This window comes from Citrus clementina, unplaced genomic scaffold (assembly GCF_000493195.1).
Source record: "Citrus clementina cultivar Clemenules unplaced genomic scaffold, Citrus_clementina_v1.0 scaffold_1, whole genome shotgun sequence".
Classification (NCBI taxonomy): Eukaryota; Viridiplantae; Streptophyta; class Magnoliopsida; order Sapindales; family Rutaceae; genus Citrus; species Citrus x clementina.
The window spans coordinates 7,776,649-7,795,336 of record NW_006263303.1 but is presented as its reverse complement, the minus strand read 5'-3'; the positions used below and the strand labels follow the sequence as shown (position 1 = coordinate 7,795,336).

The 18,688-nt window shown below is 36.7% G+C and overlaps 2 protein-coding genes across 2 annotated transcripts; both read left to right on the top strand.

The window, feature by feature from the left end:
* Positions 1-536: 536 nt before the first annotated feature.
* LOC18055987 (protein DETOXIFICATION 52) lies at positions 537-2,193 on the top strand (the record flags this gene model as incomplete). The annotated part of the gene is made up of 1 exon (XM_006451250.2): positions 537-2,193. A coding segment is annotated over one exon (1,626 nt), but the record flags the coding sequence as incomplete, so codon positions are not given.
* A 9,947-nt stretch (positions 2,194-12,140) lies between these two features.
* Positions 12,141-18,561, top strand: LOC18055984 (hexokinase-1). The gene is made up of 9 exons (XM_006451247.2): positions 12,141-12,763; positions 14,542-14,692; positions 14,783-14,965; positions 16,133-16,207; positions 16,358-16,513; positions 16,615-16,713; positions 16,802-16,932; positions 17,481-17,562; positions 17,875-18,561. Exons 1-9 carry the CDS (start codon positions 12,492-12,494, stop codon positions 18,220-18,222), a joined length of 1,497 nt encoding a protein of 498 aa, XP_006451310.1. The 5' UTR covers positions 12,141-12,491; the 3' UTR covers positions 18,223-18,561.
* Positions 18,562-18,688: the final 127 nt, after the last annotated feature.

Genomic DNA, 18,688 nt, shown 5'->3' with positions numbered 1-18,688 from the left:
TGTATATTTACGGGCATGACCAGTAAAATGAAGAGCAAGCAGAGAGTGAGACCAGAGGTGGGGGGGTTGCCGGAGGAGTGAAAGAGAAAATGTCACCAAAAGGAAAATAAAATTGACCAAAAATGGTCATGGGAAATTGAAGCCTCGCTCAGGATCTGACAAGCCCTGACGTCTCGCTTTCTTTAAAAACCCACATAAAGGCAACAAAAATTATTACACACACCCGAGAAAAACACACAATAATATCAACCCCGTGTATACAAACTGTAAAAAATAATAATAATAATAATAATTAAAAAAAAAAATCAAGAAAGAGAAGGAAGAGAGAGAGCGAGAAACCCCACCTTAGTTTCTCTATTAATACCCCCTCCCTTTCTCCTCATCTACGGCAAAAAGCAACCCATCCATCTATCTTTGAACAGAAACCTTTGCATCCATACACATACACATATAGTGAGAGATAGAGAGAAACTGATCTTTCTCTTCACAATATCTCAAGATTGTAAAGAGAAAAAGATTGTTACCTATACGAGTGAAACAGGTATTTTCTTGATCATCATCATCATCATGTGTATTCAAACGCCACCAGTACCACTACTATTCCCATCTTAACAGTTACCGATAAACCAGCACAGACGCAGTTTGATCTTTTATCACTGCCCAACGCCATAAAGAAAGTCTCTGAACCATCATCACCACCAGCAGTAAATAACATTTTGCCCTCCATCTCGGAGATCATAACAGAGTCCAAATCACTCTTCAATCTGGCCTTCCCTATTGCCCTAACAGCTCTTATTATCTACTCTCGCTCTATCCTCTCCATGCTTTTTCTAGGTCACCTGGGTGACCTCGAGCTTGCCGGTGGCTCTCTCGCTATTGCTTTCGCCAACATCACTGGCTATTCTGTCCTCTCTGGGCTGGCTTTAGGGATGGAGCCACTCTGTTCACAAGCCTTCGGGGCTCAGCGTCCCAAGCTTCTATCTTTAACCCTTCAACGCTCTGTGATTTTCCTTCTCTTCTCTTCAATACCCATTTCTCTTCTCTGGCTTAACATGTCCAAGATCCTTCTTTATCTTCATCAAGACCCTAACATCACCCACATCGCTCACAGCTACCTCCTGTTTTGTCTCCCTGATCTTTTAACGAACTCTTTCGTTCACCCAATCCGCATTTACCTTCGCGCTCAAGGCATCACCCACCCGCTCACTCTAGCATCCCTTGCCGGCACCATTATTCACTTACCTATCAACTTTCTCCTGGTCACTCATCTCCGGCTCGGCGTACTCGGCGTGGCAGCTGCAGCCGCCCTTTCCAACTTGTGTGTTCTTTTCTCTTTGGTTGTGTACATTTGGGCCTCCGGTTTGCACGAGCCGACTTGGACTAAGCCGACCCGAGAATGCTTAACCGGGTGGAAGCCTCTGCTTAAGCTGGCCGCGCCCAGTTGCGTATCGGTTTGTTTGGAGTGGTGGTGGTACGAGATCATGATCGTTTTGTGTGGACTCCTTGTGGACCCCAAATCAACGGTTGCTTCAATGGGCATTCTCATCCAAACGACGTCATTGATCTACGTGTTCCCGTCTTCCCTCGGGTTCGCGGTTTCCACACGTGTGGGTAACGAACTCGGCGCCAACCGTCCTGAGAGAGCTAAATTATCCGCTGTGGTGGCGGTGTTTGTAGCTGCAATCATGGGCCTGTCAGCCACGGTTTTTGCATCAGGGATGAGAGATAGGTGGGGTCGGCTGTTTACCAACGATAAGGAGATCATAAGGTTGACGTCAGCAGCGTTACCGATCCTAGGGCTGTGTGAGCTTGGTAACTGCCCGCAAACGGTGGGCTGTGGGGTCCTCAGAGGCAGTGCCCGCCCGTCCATCGCAGCTAATGTGAACCTTGGTGCATTCTACCTGGCAGGCATGCCTGTGGCGATTGGACTCGGGTTCTTGCTTGGGATTGGTTTTTGTGGGCTTTGGCAAGGCCTGTTAGCGGCCCAGGTTTGCTGCGCAGGCTTGATGTTATATGTGGTGGGGACCACTGACTGGGATTTTCAAGCCAAGAGGGCCCAAATACTAACGTACACCGGGTGTGTCGATACTACTGGGTTACTAACTGTTGATAAGGGCGAGGAGAAGCAGCCTTTGATTTGCGTAACTGTGGATTCACATTAATGTAGTCTTTTTTTTTAGTTCATCTTTAGTTTTTTTTTTAATTGATTTTTCCTCATCTGGTTTTTGAATTATTATTATTATTATTATTATTATTATTATTATTATTTATTGGTGGTTAGGAGGGATGGCGATTTGCTTAAAGAGGATATAAAGAAGAAATTTTGTTTAATGATGATTCTATACGTACTCTTTTGTGCATGGTGAATTTTAACTTTTCACCCATTTTCCCTATCTTCTAAAACAACAAAACAGTAACGGTAAGTGATTCTTAGCGTTATATAAAAATCATATATATTAAAAAACAGTGGTGACTGGTGTTTCAAATATTCAGACATGTTTGATCTTTTGGAAGAAGCATATCAAACTAGCAAGCATCATATCAGTAGCTGACACATGGCGGCAGTCTTTTTTTTATATTCAAACTCCTGTCACTGGATAAGAAACTTGTTGCCAAAAAAAGAATGCCAATGGCATGCTCGTGAAGACGATGTGACATGGCTAAAAAAAATGACCTGGGCCTCTCCGATCTGACTCTCCTTTAGTGGGGGTCGTTGTTTCATCATCATCTTATCTTTTAGGACTTTTCATCAAAATCTGGTCCCAACCTAAACGTTAATTTCTAGCTAGCAGCTTTGCAAATATTTGCATGGCCTGGCCCTGACGACTAAAATTGTAACCCTAGCTAAAAAGTACGTACAGAAAACGAATTGTTGAATTGTGAATTGTGTGTGATGAGTCATATGTGACCCCCACACCGCACGCGTAATCTAATCGAGAATCATGCCTAAATGTAACTCTGATTAAATTAATTACACCAAATAAGATCCTCGGTTCAAGGTTTGGGAGAGTTTTGCTGTCTTAGTGAGAGCTTTGCTGCCTTAATGGTTTTATCCGACTCAATGTAGATTCTCGGTTCGAGGCTTGGGAGAGGTTTGCTGCCCTAATGGTCCTATCTGACTAAATGTAGTCTTTAGTCTTCGGATACCAGATAATTTTAATGTGGAAGAAAACTGATTTTTGTATATTGTCCAAAGCAAACACAAACCATACGCAAATTGTGTACTGAGTGTGACACCAACGATTACACATAGCATACTTCATGTTTAACTTACTACATGTATGGGTAATAAAAGATAATGGGACTATCATAGATATGTATGCATATTATTGCACCCATGAGTCCTTCTCTAGCTAATGCAGACAGCCTAACTTTTTAAAATACCGATTCGATATTTTTATAACATTTGTAAAAGACTCTGCAGAGTTGTCAAAAACGAAAACTAACATTGATAAGCTTTTAAATTTATCGTAAAAGTGTTTTACAACATTATAAAGGCATGAAAATGATTTTTGATCAACCGATTGTATATCATATCATTTTGCGTGTACAAACCAAATTACTCTGTACACATGGGACAAGACTAAAATGCAAATACAGTGTCTATGATTAGGAATCAAGTTGTATGGTTGGTTTCAAAAGCGCGCACACACACACACAATTCTATCAGGTGGGTTGATGAATTCTGTCCTTATGGATAAAAGAAAGCCAACAAACAAACAAGAGCTATAATGAGAGGGGGGAGGGGGGGGGGGGGGGGGAGGGGGGGGAAAGGGTAAAAAAAAGCCGTCCAAGCAGACGAGTACACAAAAACAATATATATATGATCACCATGGCGTGGCATGGCATTGGCAGCAGCTCTTTGGAACGAAAACAAAACAAGGTCTTGTCTGTTTAAGAAGTGGCAGGAGTGAGAAGACCAGTTAGCTCTCTTGGCAGAGCACGCACGAGGGGGCCAACGCTCATTTTATTTCAGTCGGTCCACAATGCATTTGTTGTTTTCCCATGTACATTTTTTTGCTTTTGATGACTTTATTTATTCTGGACAAGCAATTCACGTACCCTTTCAATGGATACCTTCTTATTTACTGTTCTGGGGGCTCCATTTGCCATCAAATCCAAAACTATTTTGGCCCATAATTTAGGAAATTTTTGTTAAAACAAAGAAAAAAGTTCAAAAATCGGAGAGGCCCGCGACCATTTGAATTTTAGCAAACTGCTTTTTTCACATGATATGAACCTTAGGGTTCATCTGATACATCCAAAAAAAAAAATACTGAGATGTGGGATGACTTTGACCAAGCAATCTCGAGACAAACTTTAATAAAATTGTGTTTAAGAGTCTGGTTTAGTGATTTTTAAATAGTTTTATATATTTAGTTAGCCATCTGAGTATTAAGTAGAATATACGTAATGTGGGACTATTATTGTCCTTCACTTTTTTTTTTCTTTTAATTTGAGATTTTGATATTAAAGATGAAATATTGGATCTCCCATTAACATTTTATGCCTGCACACCCATAGTACATACTTAGGGTGCAACTAGCTAGCTGCCAGAACAGAACGTACCGATTGATGAGTGAAAAGAAGCAAATAATTGATAGTTTGTATATTGTTTGATCATAAAGATTCCTCGATCGAAGCATCATTTTCAACTTGAAAACATATTTAACCACATGTCATATGTGTACATACGTATGTGTTATTCACGATACTTAACAATTATTATTTACATAGTTTTTTTTTTTTTTGGTGTTGGAGCATGCATGCTGACAATAGAATACATAAGCAAGTAAGCAACTCAAAGCAAACTAGCTAGCCCTAGATTGGATCCAGCCATTAAGTCCCCACTGGTGGATCATCAAAAAGCTGAGGGGCCATGGCTACAGGCCAATGCCATCCCTTAATTTGTTACTAAAATATACAAAGATCGAAAGTGTGCATATATATATATATATATAAAGGAAATTAAATCGAAAGACAACATCATTCTGGAGCATGATGCTTCTCACATGGCTACTCCTTTTAAGCTAGCAACCACCCCATTCCTTCATTTCATCTCTCTTTCTTTGTCCCCCTTATCTAAATTTATATCTCTCTCCCACTTTTTCAAAGCTTCTTGCCACCCCTTTCATTTCAAATTAAGTCACCCAAAACCATCTCCATCATTCCTGTCTCACCGTGTCAAGGAAAGCCCTAAAAGGCCTTGAAGCCTATATATGTAAAGGCTCAAGGCCTGGCCTTTGCTGCCTTCGTCATATGCAACAACAGGGCACAATTTGAATATTAATTATTCTTCTTCTCATACGATCAGTAGCTCCGCAATGCATTGCATTATGAGTAGGGTTAGTTCCATGATTTGTTCAACTTACTGTTTTTTTTTTTTTTAAATTCTCAACTCTGCCTGCCTTGTCTCCAGGCAAGGAGCTCAAATACTTCAATGTAATTCTAGAGCACATTGGCATGCTCTAGGCTTCATTAACTCTCACCCATTATTCTCTTCTCCCTCTTAGGTTGACACCTGGGCCCATTCTAGATGTGGGGTTTGATTAATTATAACTTCAAACTATCTAGTACGCGAATTAGGTGGGGGAAGAAAAAACATAACATGCAAACATGCTTCTGTGTTCAGCAAGTATGTGTATTTTATTAATTTGCTTGCAAATTCTGGTTATATATGGTTAGCAAAGATAATAAAAGATATAAGAAGATATGGATGCTATACGATTGTTTTGTTGGAATTTCCAGGTCACATTCAATTTGAGAACCTACTAAGGCTAAGGCTAAGGCTAAGGATATATTTATATTAAGCAACAACCCAATAATGAAATAGTTGCGACTTGATAAAAAGACTCAAGAATTTGGCCAAACAATTTAATATTAGTCACCACAAGATATAAAGTCAAGTATAGGAACGGCAATAATTCGTGCATGCCATGTACGTATGTGTATAAACAATAATTGAAGATGATACAAATTTGGCTTGTTTATTAATATATGAAAAGAAAAGAAAAGAAAAATTAAAGACTAATCTAACACAAGTATCAATAAGTTGAGTGAGATTTGTGTCACCAGTCAAGTATACTTTAATATATTCTTTTAAAGTATTTGTGTTATTATGTACCTAAATGCTAACCAAAATGTACCGTAGTTCTAATAGACAATGTGATATATAACTAATCAAATAATTATAATGCGTCTTAAATTAGATTCATACGTCGAGAACTACGAACCGAAATCCATTATAACTTTGTTTCATGTTATTGTCAGATTGATAAGTCTTATCACAAACTGCCATCTTTAATTAAGCAAGAGTCATTTTCAACGAAGAAAAAGCCTCAGCTGCAATGGCCATATCGCTTTATCTATTCTCTCAGCTAATAAAATCTTCAGAAGTACACATTCATTTTGAATTGATTGATCATGAAAGTGATTCCAATTATGAAAGATAAAAATAATACTGTGTAGTCACCGCAAAAATAATTGGCAAAAAATTATCTGGATTAAACGCACTTGCCTTGTTTGAGATAGAGATGGAACCAACAAGTTAGAGTGATGCTTAATTCCCAAAAAAAAAAAAAAAAAAGTTAAAGAGTAATGCTCCATTTATGTAATTGATAAATGGTGAAAAGTTCATTGACAATATGGGTTTGACCAGATACGTGTTAGTAACTCTCCTTATTGGGCCATTAGTTTACATCTTAAATGGGCTCACGATCCGAATGATCCAATGGAATCAGCAACTTTTATCCAAATCTTTTAAGGCCCAATTGTTGCTGGGGATCATCATTTACCATCGACTGGCGCCGTCCTTTCGCCGCCGAAGCCAATGGCAAAAACGCCACCTGAGCACAAGAGGAGAAAGATCAATCAGCCGCCCCCCCGCCGGTAATCTTTCACAACTCTCTAGTTTTTGGTTTTGTGATTGAATTGAAGAATATAATAAGAATTCGAAAAAACTGACTTAAAGTTTAATTCGATTCTATTTTGTTACATTGATTTTTTTTGTTTTCATGAATATGTACAAACAAGATCGAAATAGCTTATATGGAAAGAGTGTAAGGGCATGAATTTTTAAGCCCTTTGATGAGATTGGCAAATACTTGAGACAGTCTTTGTGACTTTATGATCATTTTTTTCTTTTTTTTCCCCCTAATATCATTATGTACGACATTCCACCACTCAAGGGAAGTGATTTTGCCTATATCTATATATATTAGAAATGTTACAATCGAGGATTCTGGATTTGTTGAGGTTGGAAAACTATTAAATCATATGGTTTAATAACATAATGATGGTGAACACATTATAGCAGACTTGAACTGCTCTTTTTATACGATTGCAATAGTTTCTGGTTCAAAATTGGTTTAAACAATTGTTTCAATCCAGTGTTACCAGACTTTTTCGAGATTATATAGTTCAAGCTAAATTTACAGAGTTAGAAGTTGTCTCTAGATCCTTTGGAATTGCATTTACTGTTAAACATCGAGGTCTTTACATCATTGGAATGGTTATGGGCTATATGGATTGGACGTTCTTTGCTTCATGCCATCTGCTATGTGGGAAAAAAACTTTGTTTCGCAAATTAATTATCAATTTATCGGCAGCGTTCCTCTACACTGGTGCCAGTAAACTGTTTTGTCAATGTCAGGTTTCTTTCCTTGTACGTTTGATGCCGACAATGCAAGTTCTTAACAATGCCTTTCCCTTTCTGCAGGATTGACTCTTCATCTACCGCAGATAAAACCAGAGATGTACCATCAACAAGTCATACAACAGTAAGTATTTTCTTTTTTGTGTTTCTTAGTTCTCACATATCTTGCAAAATCATTAAGCTGTTGTGCTTCAATATGTAGGTTCCGGTGGCTCAAACTAGTGAAATTAATGTGAGGATTCAACAAGCAAAAAATTTTGCAGTAGCACAAGCACAGCAAGAGGGCTGCACCGGAAACTTCAAAATTTTTGATTCACCATTTGGGAATTTTCTTGTGCCTGTAATTCCAACTAGAAAAGAACTAGCTGGATAGTTTCATAGTTCTTATCTTTAGTACTTTGTAAGCAGTTAGGAGACTGAATGCTATAGGTTCATGAGCTTGTAAGTTTTTGCGCTTTTTCGACCACAAGTCTTGACAGCTTTTAACAGATAATTTTAGGACAATTTTGGCCTACACAATTCCACTCCTTATCTGCTATACAACATATGAGCATTCTCTTTCAGTTACAAGCTGACATATAGGGAAGTAGCCTTCAGTCATCCGAGCTAATAATGTCCATTACAGGACAACAACTGTTATATTTGGCTTGTTTTGTAACTGCTCATTAACTACCAAGTTTCATGAAAGCTCTCTTGGATTCTTAACACCAATGTTATCAAGTTCACAGTTGACAGTTAGAAGTAGAAGAAGAATTGGTGCAGACCAATGTTCACAAGCCACTTTTTTTAAGTCAACTAATCCGATGCCTTCTCAACGCTTGTAGGTGCTCGGTTATTTGATCACGCACAAAAGGCAAAAAGTAACAACAGCCAACCCACTTTGATGATAAACTCTCAATGGTCACTAGAGACTTTGGTGCTTGATAGAAATGTGGGTATGGTATCTTTTATCGTTTGGGGATGTAAAGAGAAATTGATGTCTTGTCAAATATCAACCCAATATATGTTTCGTAAACACCAAGCCATCACTGTGAATATTTTCAACCTTTCCGAGCCATTGATTCATATCTTTCGATAAAAATATGAACTAACTAGTAATGATTTCACAAAATGGCACAGCAGGCTCCGCTCACCAGCGCACAAGAAATATTATCAAGAGAAAGAAGAAAGACAAGGACACCCGATATGGTAAAATAGTCAGGAAAAATCTTCTTGGATAATTATGTTTAGATAAAATGCAGTTGAATTACTATAATGAAATGATATAATTATCCCAAAAAAAAAATAAAAAAAAATTGATGTGTTCATTTCTGAAAACAACATGATCTCTCAGCTTTGCCGTCAAGAAAATAACAGAAGCTACGCAACCAAAGGGTTGATGCCCACTCTTCAAACCAGATTTGGGTTGAGAACAACGGATACTTCTTGATTTGATTACTTGATGTTGTAGAACAAGTTGGCGCTGAGATATTGACAGGAACGCTTTTTGATATTTTTAGATTCCTTCTTTTACGGAGTTGAAATCGAACCGCCCAATCAATGACATGCAATGCAAATACTAACTATAGAGATCGATGGACCCTTTTTGTCAGTTACAGAGACACATCCCATCATCTCCATTGGTTTCCTAGTTAGTAATAATAATAATAATAAGCCTAATGTTAAGTTATATGCATATATCTTACATTCCTCTCGTATGAATAATGAAAGATGTGGGTTCACTTATTATTCATGTGAAAGGATTGTAAGGTACATAACATGAATAGTGAATGATGTGGGTTCATTCACTATTCATATGAGAGAATTGTAAAGTACGTAGGGATCATAATAATAATAGCCTTTTATCTTTACGGCAAGTTCTTGATTTTTAAGCAAGTTGATAAAAAGCTTTTCACGGAATGTGAATTTCTAGACCAAGTAGCTAGCTAATACATACATGCACCGCTTTGGCAGGCACTTTGACACATAGAAATAAGCGCCACGGATGCACTCTCCTGTCTCCTCAATGAATGTACGATAATCGAATACAAGTATTCATTTATCGGTTGTTATCTTATTGGAAAAAAGAAAAAAAAAAACCCTCTTTTATTTGCCTGTGAAAAAAAAAAAGAGATGGGATAAATCATAAATTGCAGCTTTGCTCTTAATGTTAAATAACTAATGATAAAACGTTGGCCTTTGACTCTTGACTTGCAAATTTGGTGAATTGTTTGTTGATTTAAGATCGTAAACCAACTTGGAGAACAGAAAAATGAATGATGAGTAGATGCTGAGTCGGATTGAAGTTGGCACAAGGCATTCCAACCCAAAACTTGGTCTAACCTTTTGATTTTGGATTGGTTAAGATTGGCTGTAGCCTGTATGTTTAAATGAAACAATCCTACTTTCAGAGGTAAGTTGGGATAATGACATTCTGGTCCCTGGAGTTCTAGTTTTCTTAATAGGCACATGGGTCACTTTTTTTTTAAGAGAGGCACATGGGTTACTTGTTAGGCTCCGTTTGGTACAGCTTATTAAATAGAGATTATAACAGTAGAGCTTATAGCAGTAGAGCTTATACCAATAGAACTTTTGGACAAAAAGTCATTAGGTGTTTGGTTGTCAATAAAAAAAGTACTTTTGAACCATTAAATTGTGTAATATTTTTTATATTATATATTTTTAGAAAAGCTCTATAACCTCTACTCCCAAAAGCTCAAATTTTGGGCTTTTACTAGTAGAGGTAAATTAGCTTATTTAAGCTAAAAAACTCTATTAAAAAAATAACCAAACACCATAAAAAATTTTAAAAAGTGCTTATACGATTAAATAAGCACTTATGACTCTTAAATAAGCCATACCAAACAGACACTTAGTACCAAATAGATCTCTAACTGGTAACTAACTTTTACTGAAATGACTCAAATGCCCCATAGCCTGGAACACTTTCTTAGTTTCTTGTAAGTTAGCTTCTTCTTTTTTTTTTTTCTCCTTGAATGTAAATATAAATTACATTAAAAAAATCACAAAAATATTATAATGCAATGAAAAATTTATCATAACATAAATGACATGTATATGAAAGTCAAATATAGAATTCCATTACCATCAATAGTTGGCAATACCATAATAAACATACTAATGATTAAAAAGGAAAAAATATACTTTTGATATAGACTAGTATCTCTATCACAAAAGGATAATGTGCACATGAAAATCAAGCTACACCACGTGAGCTCTTTCACATAACCTTTTGCCACTTGATTTAGCCTTTCTAGTTGATGTAGAAACAAAGTTTTGTTGAGAACCAACTAATACGGCTTGTAATCTTTGAAATCCGAGGTATAGAAGTCTAAAATCTAGAAGAGAAACTATTGTCCCAAATTAAAATAATAATAAAAATGTTAGTTCACCATAGATCAAGATATGGGTGGCAATAGAACTCTATATATCAAGATTTAGGATAAATTTAATTTCACAAGGAAGGAAATCCATCCTCAAACAAAGAAGAAAAAAAAAGAAACAAGGAAAGAAATGAGTGTTTTTGTTTTAGAATAAATGCCGGAAAAAGATACAAAGAAAAATAATTTTAATGCGAATTTCTTTGAATTATGTTAGTTTTAAATACCAATTTTCATCTATCATTGAAGCTTGTACTCTAGTGATATTTATTTCCTGAACATATGTTAGGATATAAATTCAAGCTCCATATAACTCATTTCTTTTAATAAGAGCACGATCTCACAGCAAACTAGCAAGAGAAGATTTTTGTGTAGGGCTAAATTCAATGTAGTAAGGACATTTCTGTTATTTCACCATAATGAGTGGACCTATGTAATCAAATGAAAAATATCCATGCAATCATTTGAAAATATATTAAAATATGGGGCCTAAATGTCATTACTCCAAAAATAAATTTCGGTCAAAATCCGGACGCCCTAGATCTGTTGGCAATACTTTTTTAATATGTATATATTTTTCATCAGCTAATTATAAATTGAATTAAAAAAGCCAACGAGTTTTTTCTTTCTTTGGGTCAAAGACTTGGTTGATTTTAAATCCAATCCAAATTCGCTCACTCACCGACACGCATTCGACTCGCCACCAATTTACTCAAGTCAAAGGAATGTTAAATTTGCACGAAGAATGAGAAGAAAAAGAACAAGCCGTGTTTTCAGAAAGTATTATTAGGAATTTCGGATGACTGTATTATCTGTTTTCTTTTTTCTTTTTTTTTTAATTATCAAAAATTCATAAAATCACTTTTAATTATCCAAAATTATTCTTTTTGGAGAACGGAAATTAAAGAATTTTGAAAAACTCACTTCCAACATAACACGTGCTATCAAACAAAGAAATCCTTACTCGTGCCACCCGTAAACATCACTAAGTACAAAGCGCATGACAAATCGTGTCCGTAAATTTTTCCACTATTATAATAATAAAAATAAAATAAAATCAGACATTTTGACGGTCAATATCGTAATTCTAATCCAAAACCGTGACCTCTTTGTCCTGATTATCTTCTCTCATGAAAATCCAATAAAAGATTCACAGCTCCTCGTTGCCTGCAATTAGTAAATGCCTTTGCCCTCCAATACTATATAAAAAGGTGAATACAAAATACAAAATGCAAAGAAAAGGAAATATTTTATAATTCTATAAATAAAAAAATAAATATAAAAAATTAATACTCTCGTTCAGCTCCAATATTCAGCTCGATCTGGGATTGACAAAACCTTTAAATTTGAATCAAAAAGCGACGGGGAGGGTTGGAGCTCTGTTTCTAATAAAAGTCCAAGTCAAAGAGTGAGTTACTTCTTTTTTTTTTGTTTCTAATTATTTTCGCGCGGAGGTGATGGGGAAAGTGACGGTAGCGGCGACGGTGGTGTGCGCGGCGGCGGTGTGTGCGGCGGCGGCGCTGGTGGTGAGGCGTAGGATGAAGAGCACGGGGAGGTGGGCCAGGGCGGTTGCTATATTGAAGGAGATGGAGGAGAAGTGTGGGACCCCCATAGGGAAGCTGAGGCAGGTAGCTGATGCGATGACGGTGGAGATGCACGCCGGCCTCGCGTCGGAGGGCGGCAGCAAGCTCAAGATGCTCATCAGCTATGTCGATAATCTCCCCACTGGGTGGGTACCATACAGAACAAATCAATAATATCAAAATAAAACCAAAAAAAAAAATCTACTTTTGTTTCGTTTCCTATATTATCGGATTTATTTTTGTTAGAAAAGTATTTTTTTTGGGACTATGATTATCATTATTTTCATTTATCGATTTTTTATTTTGTCTTATTTGGTCTTGTCTAATTTAATCATCTCATATTTAATAAGTGATTGGTAGATAAATTTTTCTCTTGGTGTTTACCACACGACAACGGAAAAAAGGAACAAGGAAAAAATAAAAATCTATTCTTTTTCCCACCGTGTTGGATTCTTTTAATTAATAATAACTTTTATATCGATAATTTTGTTGGTTGGTTGCGTAATTGATCATTATTCAAGACCCTTTTTTTTTTTAAAAAAAAAAATTGGGATATTGATTGTAAGTTGTAATTTATCATTTATGGTATTGTTTTTGTATGATTTCAATTGGTATGGTTGGAATTAGTCGTATTTAATGTTTGAGCTGATTTATCAGATTTCTGATTTCTATCAAATTGATAGATTATTATTGGAACTGCCAAAAATTTATTTTTATTCTTGTTTGAGAGCTCTTATTATATGATGGAAAAATGAGAATTCTTTGTATGTTGTTCTGCAACTCTTCTGTGTGAAAGAATCTTTTTTGGATTGAAAGAACCACTACCCATGCTGTGGTTCATTCAAAACTTGCTGCAAATGGGTCCGGTTAATTGTTCTAATGGACATTTCTGATCGGAAAAGCATATTCCATTTCTTTTTCAAAACTTACTTTTTTGTTTGCTTGGGATTTGGGCAATTTCTCTTTTGAAGGTTAGTAAATGTAGCATTTGCTTTTTCAGCTGCCTAAACACTGCCCAATTGGTTTCCTTTTCTTATCGTTCATCAAATACCAACCATCACTTATTTTATTTTTTAAATTAAGAGATCTTTTACTTTCTGAGGTATAGATCACCATCCGATTATTCGTTTCCTTTTCCATTTTAAGCATATAATTGGTAATTGATTGTAAGATTCTTGTAGTTTTCCTACAGCTTTGGTTCTCTCTTTTGGCTGTTTATATGATAACGTGATGGTTTGGTATAGAGGTACTTTTAAAAGAACACTTAAGTGGAACGACACTTCACACTTTGAAAGATAAGCATCAATTGGCATAATTTGTGATGTTCTGGTTTTTCCTTTTTTCTGTATGTTTATGTTGTATTTGTTAAGGACTACCTCGTCATTTCTCTTTATAAAAAATGGCTCTAATTTTCAAATTTATTTGTACCTTATATACTGAAATATGAGATTCCGTCAGTAATTTCTATTACATTGGAACACTTTGGCTGAGGGTCTTTAACTAATGATAGTTTTTGCAATTGACTGGGATGAAAGAACTGCTATGCCCTAGATGCGTTTTTCTGTTATTTTTACATTGAATATATGTAGTGTGAGAGGGTAAACGTCCTTGATTTGAGCAATTATTGCTCTTTGCAGAGAAACACGAGTGGTCTCCTAGCCTTGGTAGTAGGGTTCCTCATAATTACCATATCAATGGTTGTGGATGAAATATGTTATAACCTCTAAATGAAAAGTAAGGATGGAAAAGGATGGGATAAAATTGGAAATTATTAAAGAGAAGTGGCAAGTGTTTTTTAAATAGGACAATTGTTTTCTTACGCACAGTTTTTTCCTGCTGAAAATGTAATTTTAGTTAGATGATTTTTATTTTTGCTGATGATAGCTGTTGAATATGCCCATCACTGCCACCCTTAATTTTACAGGGATGAGAAGGGATTGTTTTATGCATTGGACCTGGGCGGCACAAACTTCCGTGTCCTGCGAGTACAGTTGGGTGGAAGAGAAGGCCGTGTTGTTAAACAAGAATTTGAGGAAGTTTCAATTCCTCCACATTTGATGACTGGGAGTTCGCATGTGAGTGTCTTTACAAACCATCGTGGCAAAATTTAAACTTGGTTACATTGGTGCATGCTCTTGAGTTTCTCTTAATGGTTGTGATTTCAGGAATTATTTGACTATATTGCTGCAGCACTCGCAAAATTTGTTGCTACTGAAGGTGAAGGATTTCATGTTTCACCAGGTAGACAAAGAGAGTTGGGTTTTACCTTCTCATTTCCTGTTAGGCAAACATCAATAGCATCAGGGGATCTTATAAAGTGGACCAAGGGCTTCTCTATTGAGGATACGGTTAGTCATACTTACCTTAGCCCTTGTTTTGGCAATATTTTTCATAATGATCCTGCAATTCATGTCTGTGGTTATGGTGTTTCCAGACTTGCTCATTGTCTGATATAAGTGTCAAACTTTCAGAGATTCTTTTAAAATCTAAAGAAGAAGTTAACAACTGTTAAAATTCTGCTACACTGATATTTCCTTTATTTTTTCAACTTTTCCCCCTCTGTAGTAACGTAGTTGATTCTTATTACAATTACTCCTGCTTCATAGTGATTTATATTGGTCCTGTGTGGTTTATCACAAATGTTTCTGGCTCTTGTGATTGTCTAAATTAGGTGGGTGTTGAAAGCAACTTCATAGAATTTAATAATGCAGTTTTCTCACGTGTTATGTTGTCTGATTCTATGGATATTGTTTTTCCTTATCGTCCTTCATAACCAACTACACTCTGATAATCAGGAACTAGAGCTTGTTGCCCAAGTTAGAAATTTTATGCCCATTCTATTTGGTCTGCACGAGCATCATGATGTATAAATAAAACTCCAATGGGGCAATGAGGCGTGTGTTGAAACCCTCACTGCTATGACTGGCCCTGGCCTTTCTTTTAAGAAACGTGAAAATTCCAATTTGCTATGTTTACTTTTGGGAGTGGACATTGAGTATTTGAACTGCCAGATAATTCAGGTTGTTGGTATAGTTGGTTCTTTTATCCTTCTGAAAGTTTCCTTCCGTACTATCACCATATAGCATCTGACTCATGATTGATGATTGAATGTAGTGGAAGGAGTTAAATGTGTTGTGGAGATGAATTTATTATCCACAGGCATGTCAGTATGTGGTTTGTCATGTATATGCCCTTGATATTAAGTTTTTTCTATGATGACACATTGTGAGATCTTGCACAATCTGTGGGAGAGCTTGTAGATATACTTTTGAGGTTGTTTGCAAGGTGAATTTATTTGTTTCTATAACACATCCCGTGTTCAATTCACATGAGTTTTATATAGGCAGGCAACTTCTTCATAAATAGCTGTGCCAGGTAGAGCTATGGTGTGTAGCTATTCTGGAATGGATGCCAATGTCAGGATGTGTGTTTTTCTAATAACAAATTTATATGTGAACTTTTTGCTCTCTTTTTCCTGACTGTTGTGTTGTCTTGTTTCTTCTTGTCTGTTATAGGTTGGAGAAGATGTAGTCGGAGAATTGACTAAAGCCATGGAAAGAATCGGGCTTGATATGCGTGTGGCAGCTTTGGTATGCCTATTTTGGCTTTACTTTTTAGCACTTTGCTTATTTTTTTCTTCTCAGTCTGAGAAATTTCTCTCACAATGTAGCATGATATAATTTCTCTTCAAATGTCTTTCCTCTTATCCTGCGGATCGCTTGACAGCTGAGTTAATGCAGGTGAATGACACCATCGGAACATTAGCTGGTGGTAGATACCACAACAAGGATGCCATTGCTGCTGTAATCTTGGGCACTGGAACTAATGCAGCATATGTAGAGCGAGCACATGCAATTCCCAAGTGGCATGGTCTTCTGCCTAAATCAGGGGAAATGGTTAGTAAGCTGTCTGCAGATATTCATATCTGATCTGAATATATTACTATCTTTATATGGTGAACTATAGTTTTCTTCTGAAACTATATTCATTAACATAGGTTATCAATATGGAATGGGGTAATTTCCGGTCATCGCACCTTCCACTAACAGAATATGATGAAGCATTGGACACTGAGAGTTTGAACCCCGGTGAACAGGTTGCTATTTTAATGTGCCAGTTCCACGTTACGATTGCTTATATAGATAGCTTTATAGATTCTCATAATGCCAGAGCTGTGCTTGCAGATTTTTGAAAAAATCATCTCTGGCATGTATTTGGGAGAAATTGTACGCAGAGTCTTGTGCAGGATGGCAGAGGAAGCTAACTTTTTTGGTGATACTGTTCCTCCAAAATTGAAAATTCCATTCATATTGAGGTGTGTCTTTTGTGCTTTTGCGCTTTTATTGTCAAACTCTGTCATCTCATCTTTGTATCGGAACTTGTTAAGTATGGATGAAGTTTACTTCCTCATTTTTCATCATTTCAATGGTTCATCAATGCATCCTTTTCCATGTTAGAAGGGAATAGCCACTGTTATATTTAACCTGTAACTGGAAACTTATTGGTTGCATGACCTCTAGCACTTAGAATTTCACAAGATTAAAGCAAATTAATTTTGGGATTGTACTGGTTACCATGTATTAGGAGCCACTTGTCTAACTTGTAATCCAAGTCTGCATATCTAAAACTAAATCGGACCTGGTTGGTTTTCATATTGCATTTAAACTCGAATTTTTAGTGCTAAAGGACTGTCTTGTGCTACATACTTAAGTATGTTGGGACGGTCTATGTTTACCAGTTTATTTTATTTAAGTTTATGCTTGCATTGGATATTTCATTTCCTGTACAAAATATTTTTACCCTCACTGATTTTGCGAATGGTGTGCTTGCTGAGCTGTTGCACTGATATCCTGAAATACGCAGGACTCCTCACATGTCGGCTATGCATCACGACACATCTCCAGATTTGAGAGTAGTTGGGAAGAAACTAAAGGATATATTAGAGGTATTATACCCTGTAGATACAGTTGGAGAACAGCTTGTGTTATGCTGGCATTTTATTTCTTGCTTTGAAGCTATTTTTTTTTTAACCAGAAAAAAGCAGCATGAAATAAAAAATTCTTATCTGTAATTTTTTCCAAGGACAAATATGTTGTTAAGAACTAAGAACTAGTGATATTTGATCTGGAAAATATTGCTTCTTACAAGTTATACATCGGCGCAGCAAGATCTCCTATCTATTAGTGAACATTGTAGCTTCTTGTTTAGAAACAAAAATATCTTATAAGTTGTCTTTTGTTGTTGTTCTATGTGTCAGATATCCAATACCTCTTTGAAGATGAGAAAACTTGTTGTTGAGCTCTGTGACATAGTTGCAACTCGAGGTGCCCGCCTATCTGCTGCAGGGATTGTAGGCATCCTCAAGAAATTAGGACGAGACACAGTAAGAGATGGGGAAAAACAGAAGTCAGTAATAGCATTGGATGGCGGTTTGTTTGAGCACTACACGAAATTTAGTGCCTGCATGCAGAGCACGGTCAAGGAGTTGCTGGGAGAGGAAGTTTCTGAGACCGTCGTCATTGAGCATTCTAATGATGGATCAGGCATTGGAGCCGCACTCCTTGCAGCTTCGCACTCCCAATACCTTGAGGTTGAAGAGTCTTGAAAATTGCCTCCATTACACACAACATCCTAGTTTTTGTATATTTTCCCATTTCTCACTCTCCCTTCTTAGTTCTTTCGGCTTATTTAGAGCTCTCCACATCCCTGCTTCAAGAATTCTAGCTACAAAAGTTTTGAATTTGGCTCCTGTGGAGTGTATAATTGAGTAATGGATCAATTGTGCAGTCATTCTGGGCAGCCACTGGCCAATAGCTTTATTGCTGTCATTCTGCATTTTGCTTCTTTTTTTTCCCCAAAAGCTGGGGCACAATGTTGGTACAAGTGTATAACATTATATGTCCTGAATTAGAAAATAAAATGGGGGATAGAACTTTTTCTTTCAGTTTTTACTCTTGGATGAAATATTCATTACCAATAAAACGGGGCTCTATTATTAGCAGCTGCATATTGCCTTTGTGTGGTCTGCTGGTTAGTATTTCTGTGCGTGGGGTCTTAGTCTTAGGACAGTG